General features: G+C 39.8%; 1 protein-coding gene across 4 annotated transcripts in view; it reads right to left on the reverse strand.

Annotated features, from left to right (window-relative positions):
• Positions 1-18937, reverse strand: part of LOC134621347 (nck-associated protein 5-like) — a 182878-nt gene that overhangs the window by 30683 nt on the left and 133258 nt on the right. For all 4 annotated transcript variants that reach the window (XM_063467798.1, XM_063467799.1, XM_063467800.1 and 1 more), the window contains 5 exons: positions 13289-13357; positions 10368-10406; positions 10121-10240; positions 1281-1385; positions 157-345 (listed from right to left, as the gene is read on the reverse strand). In XM_063467798.1, the coding sequence (XP_063323868.1) occupies positions 157-345; positions 1281-1385; positions 10121-10240; positions 10368-10406; positions 13289-13357 (522 nt within the window). The remainder of the gene's footprint in view (positions 1-156; positions 346-1280; positions 1386-10120; positions 10241-10367; positions 10407-13288; positions 13358-18937) is intronic.

The following is an 18937-nucleotide window of genomic DNA, read 5'->3' on the forward strand; positions in this document are numbered from 1 at the left end:
TGTCTTTAAATATGAAATCCCACATTTTCTCAGAAGCTTTAAACTCCAATTGGAAACATAATCAGCAAACTCATGCATGAAGGTTGTGGGATTAATTAAGGTCTCGAAATAAAGACTAAAGCACTCCTAATGAGCCTGATGAGCGAGGTGGTTTACCATTTTCCCACAGGAGCGTCCATCATTCCAGGTGTACGAGCCGCTGGAGAATTCACTGCACGCGCTCGACAGCGACAGCTCACTGCTGCTACAGCTGCTGCGTGGGTACACGGGCGCTGGCACTGTCAGGCTCAGCTGGCTCAGACATTTGGCCACAGGGAGACCTGCCTTTCCATTCAACTGAACCTCCTATGAGACAGAAAACAGGCGACATAGCATTAAGATGGAGTCACTTACATGGCTGCTTAACAATGTTTGTGAGTTACATAAACTTTCCTTTAGTCCGACTACACATCAAAAGTGTGTATGTGTTGGGTACTGCTGCATATCTAATTGCCATCATGCAGTTGATTTTGTGATGAAAGGTATTGAAGAAAAACTTGACACATCCAATCAAATATCACAGAGAAGTCGACTAAATTGTCGATGTACTGCACTTTTCAAACTTAAAGAAATACCTATATCAATCATCTTTCGTGTGCAGTCACCACACCACGGCAGATGTTTGTCCAATTAGCATTTCCCTGCAGACAATCTGACAATGACAGTGGAGTTTAAGATGAGGAATCTGATACATCCATGGCACAGTTTTCAATTCTCTAATCTCACATTCATGTGCGTGTCACTTAACACGGCTTATTTAAGGATATGTAGAGGTTTTGCTCATCCTGATTACAAGATGATTCATAATTCGCTTTTCGGCCATTATTATTTCCTTTTTTTTTCTGTTCCGATGGCACGCATTAGGGTTTATCAGGTGGCATCCTCAGAGGGGTAAAAGGGCAAAGGAAATGGAGCAAACTCATTTTCGGGCCTTAATGCATAATATATAAGATGATTAATGTTCCAGAGTGTCCTGTGGAGTCATTTTTACTGAAGACGAGTCTCAATCGATGGTTTTCTGGTAATATGACAAGGATATATTCCTCTTAGTGCCAAGTGATACTGCCGGCTTTTCCTGCTGAGAGCACAGGAGGGGTCACGGCTTCGGATTTTAGATCTGTATTTTAATATCTTGGAATGATTTCTTGATGGGAGACGGGGGTATAGTTGTGCTGCAACACTTGGATGAGTTATATGGGTAGGGGAAAAAAAGTACATTTAATGTTTCCCATTAGGCTTACATTAGAGGGGGAGTCTGTATTCCTGGAAAGTAGGAAAGCCTTGCTTCTCTCTGGCTCCAGGAGCAAATCTGCTGCAGACAGATCCATGATCCGAGAGTGGAGTTTCTGAAAGTCAAACGGGAAGTACACGCAAAGATGAATTTTTGACTTTGGGGGATCTCAAGAGGAACATCTGAGATGACAGAAGAGCATAATTGGTATGAAGATCTTTATCAGTACTTTATGCGGCGCACAGCATAGCCTGAAATTCCTTTTTGTAGCATCTCGGCTGGGAGTGAGGATTTTGATCTGAGTATTGTCTAAATCTCCCTCAAATGACAAATGCGCTCAAAATATTAAAAGAAAGCAATTAAACAAAGTAATCATTTGAATTCATTTTTGAAAATCTCAAACAACTGCACAGTAGGCTGAGGCAGAGCAATATTTTTACCCATCTGATTCCCTCCACTGGTGCCAAACGGAGCCCTGATTCATCCCTCTCCCTCAAAGTCATTAATGTCATCGTCCAGAAAAAAAATAAAAAATAAAAAAATAATAATGTGAATAGGAAATAATTGCATCAGGGAGTTTGGGATTGCTTTGATTTTTTTTCCCCTTTTTTTATTTGTGCTAGTCTCTTCTGTTATTTCACTCTCATGCTTAAGAGGGAAGGATACAAAACCAAATACATTTCCACATATTAATCCCAGAACTTAATTACACTGGATTCCCTGAGCTCAAATTAACTTAAACTAGAAATCTGCAGGAACAGAACACTTGATCTTGTGCTGCGTTTCCTGCCAAGGGTAGAACTAATGCTCACTTAGGGAGTATATGCATGTGCTTCTACGCACTGGTCGCTTTGTTTTCTTTTGCTTTTGTTTTTTTAAAATTCAGTTTCTACCATTAAAGTAAGTGGCGACTCGCATGCTGTGCACCCCTTGAAGAAAATAAATTGGGTGTTATAAAAGCAAAAGTCACCCTCGGTAAATGGAAACTGAGCTTTGAAAATGATCTCCTCAAATTTTCCTTCAATGGCATGAACGTTTTAAAATAAAAATGGTTTCCATTTTATTTACTTCCATAAACCTCTTTGCCGACTGTGTATATCGACTTGTGGAGAGAAAAAATACACGACTTCTAATGACACCAAAACTTCCCTGCTTTCTTTTGTCTCTTTAGAACAAACAACCTGTGTCACATCCATTGTGGATTTTTCACTCCAACTTCAGACAAAAAAAAAAAATCCAAAAGAAAAGCTGCTTTTTGTATTAGAGAAAGCCTGTGAATAAGCTGTTAGCGTGACTGATTTTTGTACCATCAGCGACAAGGTGGTAATTTGCCATGGAAACAGATCGATGCCCATTTTCCATGTTTCCTCTGAACAAACTGTATAAGGACAGTATTCTTTACCATTAGTAGGATTTATAAAAGCATCCAGCTTTAGGTGCTGGCACAGAGTTCTTTCTAACGTGTTCGGGTTTCAGTGAGTTCAAAAACAGTTAAGCTTTAGGGAGGATTTCTATCTTTTTTTTTGCCTGTTACAGATCAAAACTTAACTTTTAAAATGATCTTGCCGGACACTCATCAGATTTATAAATATAAAGGGTTTATTCTGTGCACTGGAAAGCTTAGGAGATCACGTTCTTTCAAAAGTAAATAAAGGCAAAAGTAGTAGTAGTAGTATCGTGCAGTTGCACTAGTTTGGGCTCAATGTACAGTATCACTTCTTAACCAATAGTGCATTTCATATATATATATATATATATATATATATATATATATATATACCGACAAACTGCTGAAAAACAAATTATAAGAAAGCATCACACCATTTAAAAAAAAGTAACTTCTACAGGACTAAACGTGATAAGATAAAATTTGAGTTTATTTCGTTTTGTCAAAATACAGTGCAGTCTCAGGTTCTGTAAAATTGTTTGTAATTGTTTGTTAAACACAATCCCACTGTTCCCAAGAACAGAGAACAGCGATTGAGCTGCTGAGGTCAAAGTGATCAACCTGTGCCAGCTAGGACCCGGGTAATTCTGTAACCGGGTTTGTGACAGTTCTGCTTCTGTGATGTCTAAACTTTGTCTTGTACTGCTCTTAAGCATGTTTTAATTATTGTGCAGTATAAACTGCCTAATTAGTATTATTATTATTATGATAAGTGATAGTTTTAGGTTTTTGAATAAAAAGCTGTCTTTTTTACATGGTTTGTTAAAAAAACAAAGCTGACAACCTTTTCCAAAGAATGTTTCATCAAGAAAACATCAAAACCATATCGAAAAAGTTTTAATTTAAGACAGATGAAAAAACATCTACAGGATTTGAGTTTATTTTGTTTTGTGAAAACAAAATACAGTTCAGGTTCTGTAATTGTCATTTTTCTTTGTTAATCTTTTATTTCTTCACACTTTCCTTGTAACATTTTTTATCTAAAATTATTTTTTGTTAAACATAATCTCACTAAGAACAGGCGGTGTTTGAGCTGTTGAGGTCGCAGTGACCGACCTGTGTCAGCTAAACACTCGTTGCTATTTTAGCAACCAGCTTCGTTCCATTTCTGCTTTTGCTTTTTTTTTTACATTAAACCTTTTGACCCTCACAGTGCTCTTAACCATGTTTTAATAAATGTGCAGTATTTGTAGTTGATCTTTTTTTTTTCTTTATTTAAAATTTAGATTATTGTCTATAAAGCACTTTGCAGTTCTTGCTTGTAAAAAGCACCATCTAAATAAACATTGTTTGGTTATTATTTCATTCTGTCCACAGAGTTAACTGTGCATGAAGCTCTGATGCGACACGGCCGGGCCTGGATGCTGTCCACACAGGATGGGAGTGGCTGAGCTGTCACGGAGGGGCTCTGATCTTATCATGACGGTGCTGGATTTCACCTCCTCAGCATCCTCATCAACGATTCAGTCAATAGTGTCACAGGGTCACGGGGGGAAAGATAGGTGAAGGAAATGCTAGCTGACAAGGCCGACTGTACGCTTCTTGAACTTTTTGACATTCAAAGTCAAAAATGTAAATTGTGAAGATCCCATTAATGCAGGGATGACTGCAATATATCATGCAAATAATGGCCTTTTATTGACTATTAGCTAACGTCTGGAGTAACTTCATTAGTCTGGGAGCCAAACTTTTCAAGATATACTGAACAGAAGGAAAAAGCCTTCCTGCTTTTGTTCTTTTGTTGTTGTTTTTTTTTCTGCTTTGACAGTGGTCATATTTCAAGATAATGAACGTCGGCCCAGAATAGCTTCCAAACAAATACGTCAGTATTGGCACTCGCTGTCAAAAACACATCGTCCTGCAACACACCCACACATGCACAAGAGAGAAAAGCCGTGCTCGCAGATTAATTCACAACACACACACACCTACTCATCCACATAATGCTCACCTGCATGACCTGATCTATACGTCTGACTCATCACAAAGGCTCTTCCTAAATTTCCAGCTACACACTGCCCACTGCACTGTAGCAGGAACTAAGACAAATGCTCCGCTGCAATATAATAAAGTAAGATATATGGAGCTCCATTAAAAACAGACATTCCAAAGCTCCACTCTGCAAATTTTGTTATTTATGTTTGTGGAAGAGTATTTGTTTAAATCTGCTATTGCAAACTTCTTTTTTTCTTCTGTGCACAAAGTTTTTACAACTTTTTCACAACCGCATGAGCAGTAATGAGGTCACGGCATGCATGCTGTGTCCTTGGGGCTCGGAGGTAGGTTTGAAAAAGAAAACAAGCATTCATCCCAGTAATGGGTGACTCAATTGCCACTAGCCCGAGCAGCATTAGTGGCTGGTACTACACATAGCTGGTCATAGTGCAGAGTTTGAGAAATCGTGCTTTTTTTTTGTTTTTTTTTAACATGTGGATGTCAGAAATGAATATGTGGCATTTTCACACAAAAACATTTCAGCTGAAGGCAGAGAAGGTGCACAAACGGTGCATTCACTATCAAATGCATTATGGTTCTTTATCAGAGGAACTCAAGATGCCCACGGGGAACTGGGGAACGTTTAATTACTGATAAGCAAAAAGGTCCAGAGCTAAATGGGAAACTGTACACTCATATCGGTGATTAAGTCTCCCTCGGCTTGAGGGTGTAGGACAGAAAAGAAATGAAAACTCACCCCGGTTATTTTCATATTCTCTTAAGTAATTCTGCTCAATTGGTTTAGTAAGTTGAACACAAAATCTATCTGTAAGATGACAGATACAAAATCCAAACCCGTTTGTTTTTCTTTGCTGTGCACTTACGCAGACTTCTCAACTGAGTATTTATGACTATTTCAATAATGACAGCCTCATTTCTATAAGATGAATGTGTAATTGGTTCACTGTGCTTAGCACGCCAGCTGTAAACAGAGAAGCTATGTTTAAAAAAAAAATAAAAAATTCTTGCATTTTTCAACTTCACTAAATGTGTAATCCATTAAAAAGGGGGAGGAGAGGGTTAAGCTAACTATCAACTAGCTTTTATTTGAGGCCCCAGAAACATAGGCCTAGAGACCAGTCAGAAGAAACAATCAAATTATTCAAACGTTTAATTAATAAGGAAAATGTGTTTGATATAAAGTGAATGCGTACCAATGCAGTATATTCCATTTGACCATATTTAATAAATGTAACATTTTGTATTGTAGTTGTGAGCTTTGTGCTAACACAAATCCTGTATTCTTTATAAGTGCCACCAGAAGGCAAACAGACTTCTGTGTCACGGTTTGTGGGGGCAGTCCGTGTGTGGGTGTGTGAGGACCCAGGTGCAGACACAGGTGAGGACACCAGAACTGACTTAAACAAAAAGCGAGCCTTTTACTACAGCTGATAATCAGGTCAACAAAACAAGGCAGTAAGCACAGAGGCAAAATTAAACTGCAACCTAAACTGGGAAAACTGAGACTTAACTATGACAACTGGGAAGACAATGACAAGGAGGCTGTGACGACTATGAACAGGACTTTGTGCAGGAACATGAAGGAACTATGAACTCATACACAATAAAGCAACATCAACATGACCTGCACAGAGTCCTGAAACCTGACATAACAATGAGGGGTGGAACACAGACAACGCGACAATGAACAAAGGGACACTGAGGACTTAAATACACACATGAGGTGATCAGAGGAAGTAGAGACACATGAGGACGCAGCTGACTAGAATAAAATAACGACAACACAGGAGAGAGTAAAACTAAACACATTGTACAAGAAACACAAGACCTTTCAACATAAAACAGGAAACATAAGACACGGACACGACCCGAACTTGACAACAAGAAAACACATGACAGACATGAGACACATGAAGGGCAAGTGAGACTAAAACACAAGGGGTGAAGACACAAAAAGACCTAATAAACAGAGAACTAAAGGCTGAGCAACTTAGGAGCTTATGAAAACTAGATGAGCTTAACATAAACAAAATATAAGGACTCTCAAGTCCTAACTAATAATTGCAATAACAAGAACTTGACATTTCTTAAATACTAATATCAGAAACACACAATACATAATGAACTCAGAGTGCTCAGTCAGAGACCCAGCCCATGACATTCTGGTTGTATATTTAATTCAATTTAGCTCAGTTCAATTCAGTGTTTTTTTTTCTGTAGCCCCAAATCTCAACAACTGTCAACTCAAGGTGCTTTATATTGTAAGTTAAAGACCCTACAACAATACAGAGAAATCCCCAACAATCAAACGACCCCCTAAGAATAAGCACTTGGCAACAGCAGAAAGGAAAAACTCCCATTTAACAGGAAGAAATCTCTGGCAGAACCAGGCTCAAAGAGGGGCAGCCATCTGTCACAACCGGTTGGGGGTGAGGTAAGGCATTGAAGTCTAAGCTCCCTTGTTCTGGGACCTCCATAAACACTTTCTTGATGACTTAATGGGCTCAATTGTTGATTTCAGGTGTTATTAAATAAAACACAAAGTTCGTTTTGTAGCTCGTGGTCACTATTGGAGTCAGAAAGGAGGATTATCAAGGGTGTGCTCATTGGCTATGCTCATTGTACTCATTTTTTGGTTGGTTCTGCCTCTCAGCCATCACATCTGGTTTGAAAACACTAAGATAAGAACAACAGGAAATGCTCAGCTCGAGGCTTCAGAGGGACTTCACCACCACTACTACCCATGAATAGCAGCTACATCCGTCTTTTATAGAGTCTATGGTTGTAGTGTTACAATGAACAGGAAGATAAGAAAGTGGCCTCGATCTTCTTATCTAACTCTGCAAAAATAAGTATAAAAATAATAATTATACAGCACGACAGATAAAAATATAGCTGTTCCGTAGGAAGTCCCGAGCCTTTGTGACGTGGATAAATATAGCTGTTTTTAACAGCTCTCCCACACACGACTGAAGCCCTCATAAAGGACACGCCGAGCATCCGGAGAGGCGTGATCACATTATGATTAACTCTTACATTGAATCACCCTGATGATGGTTAAAATGTTGCTATTAAATAATGAGCGGACAAAAACCCACACGCTTGTAGAAACCACACAAACAGCACTGTAGCACGCACACGTTGCATGATTATGTTCCTTTCACCTGACTTACGTTATGTACGTACTCATAATGTCTGACTCACGCCGGAAAGAGAAGAAGAAAAACAGTCTCGGCTGGATGCCAGAGGGATATAAAGCAATACGCCACAATCCAATTACTCGCATGGGATCTCAATAACGACTGAACTTGATCTCAAACTCTATCATATTCCTGAGTGCCTTAATACACCTCTTCAGTGAGATGGCACCTCTTTGGTTTCTGCTGCGGTGTCGGCAGTATCCCTCTTCCAGCCTTTTATATTGCACTTTCACTTAACAATATTCCTGCCTGTCTGCTAATGGCAGCAGAAGTACCTTGAAAGGATCTTTATAACACACCTACAACCACATTAGTTCTCTTTCCTCATTTTTTAAATTCATTTTCTGCATTTGTACCACTTCCTGTTTTTGCCCTCAATGCCCCCCCCCCCCCCCCCCCTCTCTGCTATCTCATGTCCTTCCTTTTCCTTATCTACCCATAATTTCTTTTGGTAATTATGTGACATCCCACTTTCCGAACTCATCATATTCCCCTCTGACTCCGTATCATGGTTGACAATAGCTGCGTAAAAAACACAGCCGCAGGTCCGTCTGCCTCATAATTACACCTTAAAGATTCTGCTGGATGGACACATGGACACTTTTCAGTAAATTGGGACCAAAAGGAGAGAAAAAAAACACCCACTCCTGCTGAGAGAATATAGGGTTTGTGGGGAGTATAAGTACAGTGATGTTTGGGTGATGGCTACAGAAGAGAAGGGTTCAAATCTTTGTTGTTTGTGGGATGTGGAGAGTTGCAGATTATAGCCCTGGCGCTGCAAACATTTCAAAACTGATTTGAAGTGTGTTATTTTGATTTGGAGGAGGGGATTTGTTTTTCAGAGGGCACCAGGGAAGACGCTCTATTTTGGGGGGAAGGCAGGAGATGTTTTAAGTTTGCATCTGCCATTTAAAGACTTCCAACATAGTTTTTAACGTAGAAAGCCGTGCTGCAGGGAGTCCCGATTTCATGTGAATCCTCAACATAAAACTATAAAAGTAACATTAAAACGGCACATATGTAAGCTTAGAGAGAAAGACGATGTGATAAACAAACCAAAACAACAAGAGAGCTGTGCTTTAAGGTCTTCTACTTCCTTTATCTGTGGTTCAGAGGAGAAAAACAGGCTGGAAAAACAGCTTCTAAGGAGGGAGAGGGATTGATAAAGACTTGTCTAAAAGTGGAAGGTTTTTTCATTATAAATCAAAGTGTTTACGGGTTATTTTTTCTTTTCTTTTTTAGCAGTCTCTTTCTCTGGTTAGGACCCCAGAGCTCTTTAAAAACAACTAAAAATGGAAAACAACTTCAAATGCATGAGAAGCACTCAGGGTCGTTTACTGGAGGAGTTCTTTCCGCCATGTTTGAGTGTGGATATGCAAACTCAGGCTAAAACTATAGGACCCCAAACTGACCTACTTAATTTTTAAAATGTATACCTTAAATTTTTTTCAGGATAAATAATATTAATAACTATAAAATTTGACTATATAATATGATATTCAGTCTGCTGCTCAAGTTTGCCAGTAACTTGTCTGAGCAACAGGAGACAAACTGTTCCAGTAACCCGAGGAGGTGGCTGTTTCGATTGTAGAAGCCAGAGCAAAGACTTATGTTTGAGTTCAAATATCTATATACAGTACTTTGTGCATTACTAAAACATTTATGTGGTAGTAGCGAGAGTAAAATAAAAGTATACTGGCAAAGGAGTAGCTGAGGACGGTATGATCCTGCAAAGCTTGCATATGACAGGACTCTGCAGCTCTGTGCAAACTAAATCATTCCTTACTGCTTCACATTAAGAGGGTTAAAGCACTCGATTAACTGATCATCAGCCACAGGACCTGGACATCTTACAGTCACTGAGTGGACCATGAACTCCTCTGTATTTTCAATTCACTTTTATTTATATAGCCCCAAATTAGAACAACATTCAACTCAGGGTGATTTGTATTGAAAGACAAAGGCTCTACAATAATATAGAGAAAGGCCAACAATTAGACAACCCTCTGTGAGCAAGCACTTGGCAACAGTGGGAAGGAAAAACTCCCTTTTAACAGGAAGAAACCTCCCTTAGGCTCAGGGAGGGGCGGCCGTCTGCAGCGACCGGTCTGGTCGGCTGAGGGAGGAACACACTCTGTTCTTCTTTGTTTTTTGTTCTTTAGCTGTTTAACGATACATTTCCTGCCATTTTATCACCTACAAAGTAGTGTATCGACAGGAGGGTAGGTTCTGGGAAGGGCACCGTACCTGGAGAAGCAGGTCCGAGGCCGGCTTGATCTTCTGCTGGAACAAAACACCGAGCGCCCGATTCTGCTGCTCGAGATCGAAAACCCTCGTTCGCAGCTTCAGACACTCCTCCCTCAGATCCTGATTCAGGAGGACAAATAAAAAGAGCATCGTCTGGGTGTAAAATTCGCATGACAGTTAGAACAACACTGAGAGTATATCCATTAATTTATATTAGCATGCATTAAGAGAAAAAGAAGTAACAAACCTTCTGGGTTAGAAGCGCCTGCACGACTTGATTGGCAACCTTAAAGAGAAAAAGAAAATATCACAGAATATAATTTATCTGCTTTGGCACCATAATAAAGTCTTGACCTCATATGACCCTTCCGGGCCTCTATAGAAACCCTTACACTGCACTTTGGAGTGTTTGTACTTCCTCAGCCAATTTACACCTTGGATGAATTATTATGAGCCCAAGCAACCGCTGTGGCACAATACATTGCACATTTTTCCTCCGCTATTGGGTGTGTGTGTCTCTTTTACACACTCGTGCAGACAATGTTGAGCTCTCACAGCATAATGGTGGTATTGACAGCGCCTGGTTGATGTAGGGTACCAGAGGTGTGCCTGGCTTAAGTGCTGCTGTGCCCGGGCCTTGGTCTCAGAGCGGTTCGCACTTCAGACCGCAACGCCGATGGAGGAGCGTCTACGATTACTGCCCATTGATTGCTCATTAATACCCCGTGAAGCCCCATCGGCTCTTTCGAGCGCCTCGTTTCTCGTTTATTGAACGAAGAGAGATGGGGGTAAACATGGCAAAATGAGCCCTGCTTGTGGAACCGCAAAGTTACAGATCTGCCTCTTGTGATCAAACAAACCGGAGTTAATGGTGTTTGACAGAGGATGTGAACTTGCGCACGCTGTACGTCCTGGAAACAAGTTACAAACACAACAAATGACTTTGGCCACACACTAAAATTTCAGACAGACAGCTGGTGTAACATAAAAAATAATCATCCCTTCTGTTACACTGTTGTTCTAGTTAGAGGGGCGCACACAGTCTCCATCATTAAAACAGGATTATTGCTAAGCCGTCCTTCCACCGAAAGCCAACCACAAAGGAAAACAGTTGACAAATAAACACAACAAAACCGAGCTGAGCCATCTTAGTGAGAGCAGGGAAGCAGAAAGGAGACGAAGGCTGAGTTTACTCCAGATGCAATCCATCGAGGATGCAGCTCTGTATAACAATGGCCCCGCTTCCCTGTACTTTCTTTTCTTTTTTTTAACCACTCACTTTCGATCTTCTTCCTCACCCCCTCTCATTTTTATTTCCCCTTATGCTCTCACCAGTCTTTCCCACCCTGCGGCAGATCTGCTCAGTCTGCTGAGCTTGTCGGTTTGAGGACAAATTGGGCGACTTGTCCCTGCTGGACATGCTTTCCTTTAGCAGCGCTCCCTCCATCCCGGAGTGATTCAGGAAGCAGGCACAGCCCAGAGCCGGGGCTGCTTCATTTCCCTCATGTGGCTCCCTAAACAGTGCTTAACAAGCTCTCGCAAAATAACCAGAGGGCACAGAAGTGATATTGTTATGTAAACTATTCTGCACAAACACTGGTTCACGTCAGGATGAAGCTACATACAAGCTGACATTTCAGACTTGCATTTCTGAAATGCATCACAAGCACTTAACTGTACGTTACAGTTACAAAAAGAAGGAAAAATAAGTAGCTAAGGAGTAAAAGAGACTGCAGTACCTCAAATGGCCACTTGAGGCTGGCACCAAGTATGAGTCAATCCCTACAGATTTTCATATTAAAATGACCGACTTTACAGCAGAAATAAACATGTTTAAAGGCTAATGCAAAAAACATTTTGGGCTCTATAAATAATTTCAGCTTCCATGAGAACTTTACAGAGGGATGGATACCAGCCGTATGCTATAACAGCTGTACGATAAGCTTAGCTTAAGCTAATTTGAGTGACTGTGCTTGTAGTGTTAGTGCCTTTTACAGTTTAATGTGTGTATAATTGTACTTCAGTGCATCAGTCTCGAAGAGTGAAATTCTAGTAGTTTCTTTGTATTTCATTTTTAGCACTGATTAGCGAATTTCTGTTGTGTATTACGCTATTTACACTAGCTAGCATTAGCTCCTGGTGAATTATAGCATGAAAAAACAAAACCAAAGAAAGAAAGAATGGGGTATTATCATAATGCTAAAATTAAACATTGTTGCAAACTGGCCTTGTTTAAGGAAAAAGTAAGTGCCTACCTAGCTGCTAGCTGTCCACTAGGCTTAACTTCAGATACTTTGGGCTGCTGTCTTTGTGGTGTTGGTGCTTTTTGGAGTATTTTTTATGCAACTAGTTGTCAAATAATACGGCTTAATGTGTGGGTAACTGTATTGACAGCCTGTAAAGAAGTCTATGCTTCAGTTTTGATGAGTGAAATTCTAGTTTTGTCTTTGAATTTCAATTTTAGAAAATTGTTATCAGGTATCCCAACCTCCAATTTGAACCCATCTGTCACACCTACTGTCTGCCTATCCTTATGTCCTTTCTCCCACTCCTGACTTCCTTATGCAGTACCACAGTTCCTGTCTTTGCATCCTATAGATATACTGTTGATGGCCTACCAGCTACTTGCGCTGTATACTGCAGCTGCTAAAAGCATAGAAAATAAGTAGTATCCATGTAGTTGTGAAGTTTTAGATTGTTTATTTGACATATAGTGCAGACATAGACATAACAAAATCTCAAAGGCAAGTGCTATTAACTATCATATCTTCTATTAATTTAGCCTGGATAGTATAGAGTTATGTAAATGTGTGTGAGTTGTTACTTAACAGTTTAAAAGTAAATAAATGTGAAAAAAAAAAACCAAAAAATGTCAGAAAAAAGAGTGTGCGTTAAGATTTAGTTGCATGAAAAATAAAATTAATTGTCATTATCAACAAATTCTCTCCAGCCTTCCTCGAGCTGTGGCTGGAGTAAATTGCCAAGCTGTAAGATAACCATAGCATGGCTCAGGACCTCATTAAAACCTTAATCTTCAGCTCCACAATACAATTTATTTTATTCTGTCAAAACAAATTCAGTTTCAAGGTAAGTAAAACATCTCACAAGCCACACAACGTCCTTGAATGTTGCCTGGAATGAGTAAAGATAAACAATGTGTGCACTCACCTCATCGAGACAGCACTCGTACTGCTCCCTTTGACTCTCATTCTCTAAGGCCAGGGCGGAGTTCTCCTCCTGCAAAGAACACACACTCCAGTTATGTTTGATGCAACAAAAAACAACAGAGACATGAGCAGCAATCGAGCGTAACTCCGGCTAAGTCTGAGACTTCCCTCACAAAGGTCATATGTCAACTTTGAACCAGGACGGCCAATAAAAATTTACCAAGTGCAACCGAGAAAAAGGTCAAGGGGATGGAAGTTATGATGCTGAACTTTGGGGCGGCAGCTAGCCGTTTGGAGCCCGGACCTAATAAGAATATCTCCTCTGCTTGCCAAGCGATGAGGTGGCGTCCTATTGATCTTTGGGAGTTTCCAATTTGTCAGAGGCAGGCTGCATATTAGGAGCTGTCAGACTCTTTGGTTCTCTCGCCCTCTGCCCTTTACTAGAAACTACCAATCCCTTGATGAAAACATGGGAAACATGATTACAACCCAAAACACTCCAACGATGCTGTCTTACGAAGAAACACTGACTAATTAAAGCCTCAAAGCCTGCAACGTGTGGTTATGAGTGCAAATCTAATGAATGGCCTGAGCAATTAAAGAGAGCTCAAGCATCTCATGTGTTAGTTTCTATTTTCAAGAGATGCATTTAGCTCGGGAAATCCCCCTGACAGTGTATTTGTCACTGTTACACAACTTAATTTATGATTCAAACGTGCCAGTGAAGACTCATATTCCCATCATTAACTGCAGAAAAACAAATAAATCAGCTCCCATTTATTCACACCCAAAAAGAAATGAGCATGACTTTTTAAAATATGTGATGATTTAGCCAGAGCTTCGCCTACACAGCGGCTCATTTTCTTTAATTCAAGCTTCAGTATGAGGCGTTATCTGACACGTCCGTGCGCAGCCTAAAACGAGTTTTGCTATGTCGTTTTAGTGGCATGCAAGTCTTTAAGTGTTGGCGACTGGACGTGCTCGTTTCCTTCTTTCGTTGTGCTGTAGTTATAGAGATGAGCAACCTGGAAGTGCACCGCTCTCTTAGCAACTGGGCTGCACATGGAAACACATGCATGTGACATTTAGGTCTGTGAGGTAGCACGGTTTGGACGGATTATTTACATTCCTGCCCCTCAGAAGACACCAGAAATTTTATACTAAATAATCATATAGCATTTAATTTCAAGGTTACTATGCCAAAATAGTAAAAACATTTCATTGTATTAAGTTATGTCGCTGTTAGAAGAATGAATGGCGGTGAACTGAAAGCCCTGAAGTGTCTACACCAGAGAAAACACTTAAGCGGGAGCACATCCTTGGCAGGTGGCAGAAAATGAACTTTCTTTGTGTTGAGACTGGAATTTAATATTTTTCAGGGATGATGCTTTCTGAGACCAAGAATCAAGGTAAAATGATTAGTCTGTCATTGAAAATAGTACAACTCAGCACAACAGGCACTAAAAATTTGACAATAAACCTTCTCAGTCAAACCGTGTAATCCCGCTATCATATTCTGGCATAGTTCAGTGTATTATTATAACACCACAACAACCCTGCAGTCATAATGTTAGTGTAAATAACAATTCTTGTAACTAACTTTGAAATCTATTCATGACTTGGGGCAGAGCAGACGCCTACATAATATAATCTCTAAAAACCTTCGATTATTTAATAATGTTCATGTTATGTGAAAAAAATCTATTTTGGGCCATTTTAAAGCTGTTTGTTGCCATTAGAAATGAAACAGGATTTATCTGAAGTCACCACTGACAGTACAAAGACCGATATAGCTACCATGACATCACCCACTGGTTTGAAACATTGTCACAGTTACCATCCTGCTGTTTTGAAACCAGATGTGACAAGCGAGGGGTGCATCTAACAGTGAAACATTTAATGTGCTTCTCATCCTTAGAATGACCATAATTTAGAAAATATATTTAATTAATTTAAATAATTTATACAATCCAAAATGAATGACTGAGCTCATGAACTCATCTGGAAAGTGTGTACACAGGTCAGGGCTGAGGGGCGTTTTCCCACAGACATCTACAGCATTGGAAGTTTTTTTGCAACCACAGCTGTCGCCCCCTAGTGATTATTTAAAAGAATGTAGGTTTAAGGCACTACTGCATTGGCTTCATTTTTCAAACTTGGAAGTTAAGTCACCTTTAATGTTGCCCATAGAAGTCATGAAAGTCTATTTAACTTGCATCTGCAAGCCGCTTTGCAACCCCACTGAACCCCATTTTCTCCATTTAACGCTGAGTAAAGTCTGACATAACAAATGGCATGCCTGTTATCATTGATGCCTGCTTTGTACTGGACCTGCTGTGGACCTTTAATGCTTCCAATCTACACTGTAGGGACAAAATTATTGGGTTCCACAGCTTAATCTTTTATTTTATACCTCTGTGGCAATGGGACTTAAAAAACCCCACCTGAAATCAAAAACCTTGCCACGGGTCATGCTAAAGAGCTAACTGGATTGGAGCGTTACTCCTACTCCTAGATATTCCGCAATCAAATGTAGGTGGTGTTACTGGAAAGTGGAAGCATTAAAGGTCCACAGCAACTCAGCCAGGAAAAGGCAGACTACATAGAGATACAGACCCGAGTCAATGAGTGCGTAAACAATGCTATGCTAAGTCCTCTGGCATTAACCTCAGCACAAAAACTGTGCTCCAGGAGCTTCATGTTAATGGTGTGGGTTTCTATGCTTGAGCAGCTACTGGAAGTGTAGCTGACCCAGCACTTTAGTTCATATAGTGCACGTAAATGTGAGGGTGGGAATGTTCCAGAACAGAACCAAACTGCAAAATTCAAATTACTGTACAAGGGATACTAATCTTCTTTTGACAGTAGTTTTTTCTCACTAATCACTGTTTAGCCGCCTAATAATTTAAGGGTTAGACTCTTCTTTATGCTCTATTTTTGGGCTCCACCATTCTCTGAGAACATTTCTTTGGCTCTTTAGCTCTTTAGTCATTTTCTCCATCAACTAGTACTCTACTTTATCTCCCTGTCATTTGGTGCTTCCTAGTAATGAACTGGCATGGGTAAAATCAAAACAATTTACATAGCTGATAGGAATATATGTATGCTGTCAAATAATATTACAGCAATTACAAACCTATAGCTTGTCCAGTTTATCCACCAATATGTAAAGTACAGACATCTTGAGACTCAACCTAATCCATATATAATGTATGTACCCTGACACGTCTTACAACAGGTTCACACGCTTTCATTTTTGGGTCTTTGTTAAATATTTATCAGGTTGTGTTTGTCAGCTGTGGACTCCTGGGTAATTTTAGCTTTAATGCCCTTATCACCTAATCAGTAAAATGACCAGTGGCCATTTCTCCCAGAATGTGCTATGTGTATTCATTTAGGCCCCGGTTACAGACTGCAGCGCGTGCCTGCCAAGTTAATGAAGAGAAACAGAAACAGGAGCCGGGCAGTGCTTACTTAGTGCCAGTGGAGTTTATGCACAATGAGGGGCAGTGATGTATTGCCTCTGTTTTGTTCCTGCTGCTTTAGCTGGGGGTGCATCCATCACCCACACAGCAGCAAGGAATAAAAACGGCAGATAACTTTTGATAAAGCTGTTTAAAATGTAGCGTCTCCGTAATGCGCTTCACCAGATGGATCGCAGGGACAGGTTGACCATACTTTCCGCCAGTCTCAGAAGATAACTCACCGCTGGAGGAGCAACAGGCAGGCAATTATCTGCCACTTTGCTGTAATTAGGGTCTGTTTTCTTTCAGGGACGAACAAACACAAGGAAGAAAAGATCAAATACACTCTGAGGACTGTTTTTACTTTTTCACTTCTTTCTCCTTCATGTGTCTTTCTTGCTACCAAAGAGTCATCTTTATTTTCCTACACGCATTTGGATTGTTTTAATTGTTAGATGGCATCTGCTGAAATATTTGGATTGTTTTATTATCAGCCTGTGTACACAAAAATGTTCGTGAGCACTTGTTTTGAACCCATTAAATTGACTAGGTACTCTGTAGTATCTAGTAGGTAATTCCCACCTCATTAAATGCAAGTTGCTCCACCAAGTGAAACAGAAGCAAAGGGCAGAAAACAGCAACCAAATTCAGCAGAATGAAGCAAGAATGGTGGTGGAAGCTTTATCCGTTTAATCCAGAGCTCAAAACTATTTTTTATACTTAAGCTTTCTAACAACTTGCCTTTTATTTTCAATTTTATTCACTCTACTTTTATTTAATATGTGTGCTGTTTGTTTATATCAGAGGTCAACAACCTTTACTATCAAAAGAGCCACTTTTTAGCAAGGTTTGGCCAAAACAAGCTGTATGGAGACACTGCTGTGTGTGGGGTTATAATGAAGTCAGCTAAATACATATTACACTATTAACATAAGTAACAGGTGCAATGCTGTGTATTTGTTATATATAATAAGTTTTTATATTTGAAATAACTAAAAAAAAACCCTACATATATAGGCCTACTTCAAATCTGCTTTTGATTAATAAAACACGTAGCATTAGAGCGTGACTGATATATATCTGCTGAGCTGATATTATTGACTGAACGTAGCTATTTTGGAATTGCCATTTATAAAGGCCAATAAATGAAAATTTAAAAAGTAAACCAGAGGTAGGAAAAACACCCTTCAACCATGTTATGAATGTTGATGTTACATAGTTTGTCCACCAGAGGGCACTCCCTTTTCAGCCTCTCTTTAATGTGTTTGGAATGGCACAAACAATAACCAGATGATCCAAGCTGAGCGTAAAGGAGTAAATGACGAGTCGTGCCAATAAAACAAGATCATGTTTAAACTGTGTTATCATATTACCTTAATAATGACTAATCATTACGCATAACATATGTTTGGAAAATTAGTTTACTGTAATGTGTGTCTAAAAGAAATAAAATATCGGCCGATATATCAGATTTTCAAAATCACCAAATCTCGGTATCAGTTGTAAAAATGCTATATTGGTCATGCTTTATATGGCATAATAGCTTTAGTAAAAGTAACATTTTCATTTCAAAATGTTCCCTCTAAGCTGAGCGCGTGAGCAATCACGCACTGCTGACATGGTCTCCCCACACAGAAAATCTGCGCTGCGCACAAAAAAAAAATCCAGCCTGAATTGGAATTAAAGTAAATACATGTATTTATTTTATTTCGCCGATTTTCTGTGTGCGGAGACTGTGTCAGCAGTGTGCGATTGCTCACGCGCTCAGCTTAGAGGGAACAGTGCAGTGACACCAGTAAGAAAATTATCTTTTAAAAAAAAAGCAAAACAAAAAACCGCTTTGTTCATTTTTATAATTAAATTCTTTTGTTACCGTCATTAGAAGAGTTGCTGGAATTGGATAAACGAGCCACATGTGGCTCTGGAGCTGGAAGTTTGAGACCCCTGGGTTAAGCTTAGGCACCAAAGTGTCTGGCTGGGGTTAGGAAATGGTCATGACATTTACTACTACTTCTTCACTTCCTCCTAGATAATCTGTGTTGCTCTCTGTTTATCACTGATGGAGCGGAGGATAATAGCCTCCTGAGCCAGACTAGAAGGTAGAAGAGGGCAGCTCCTGGCCGTTTGCATGTGACAAATAACAAAGGATGACATCCACTCACTGGGATGATAATATATGAAATGAG

Source organism: Pelmatolapia mariae, linkage group LG23, assembly GCF_036321145.2.
Source record: "Pelmatolapia mariae isolate MD_Pm_ZW linkage group LG23, Pm_UMD_F_2, whole genome shotgun sequence".
Taxonomy (NCBI): domain Eukaryota; kingdom Metazoa; phylum Chordata; class Actinopteri; order Cichliformes; family Cichlidae; genus Pelmatolapia; species Pelmatolapia mariae.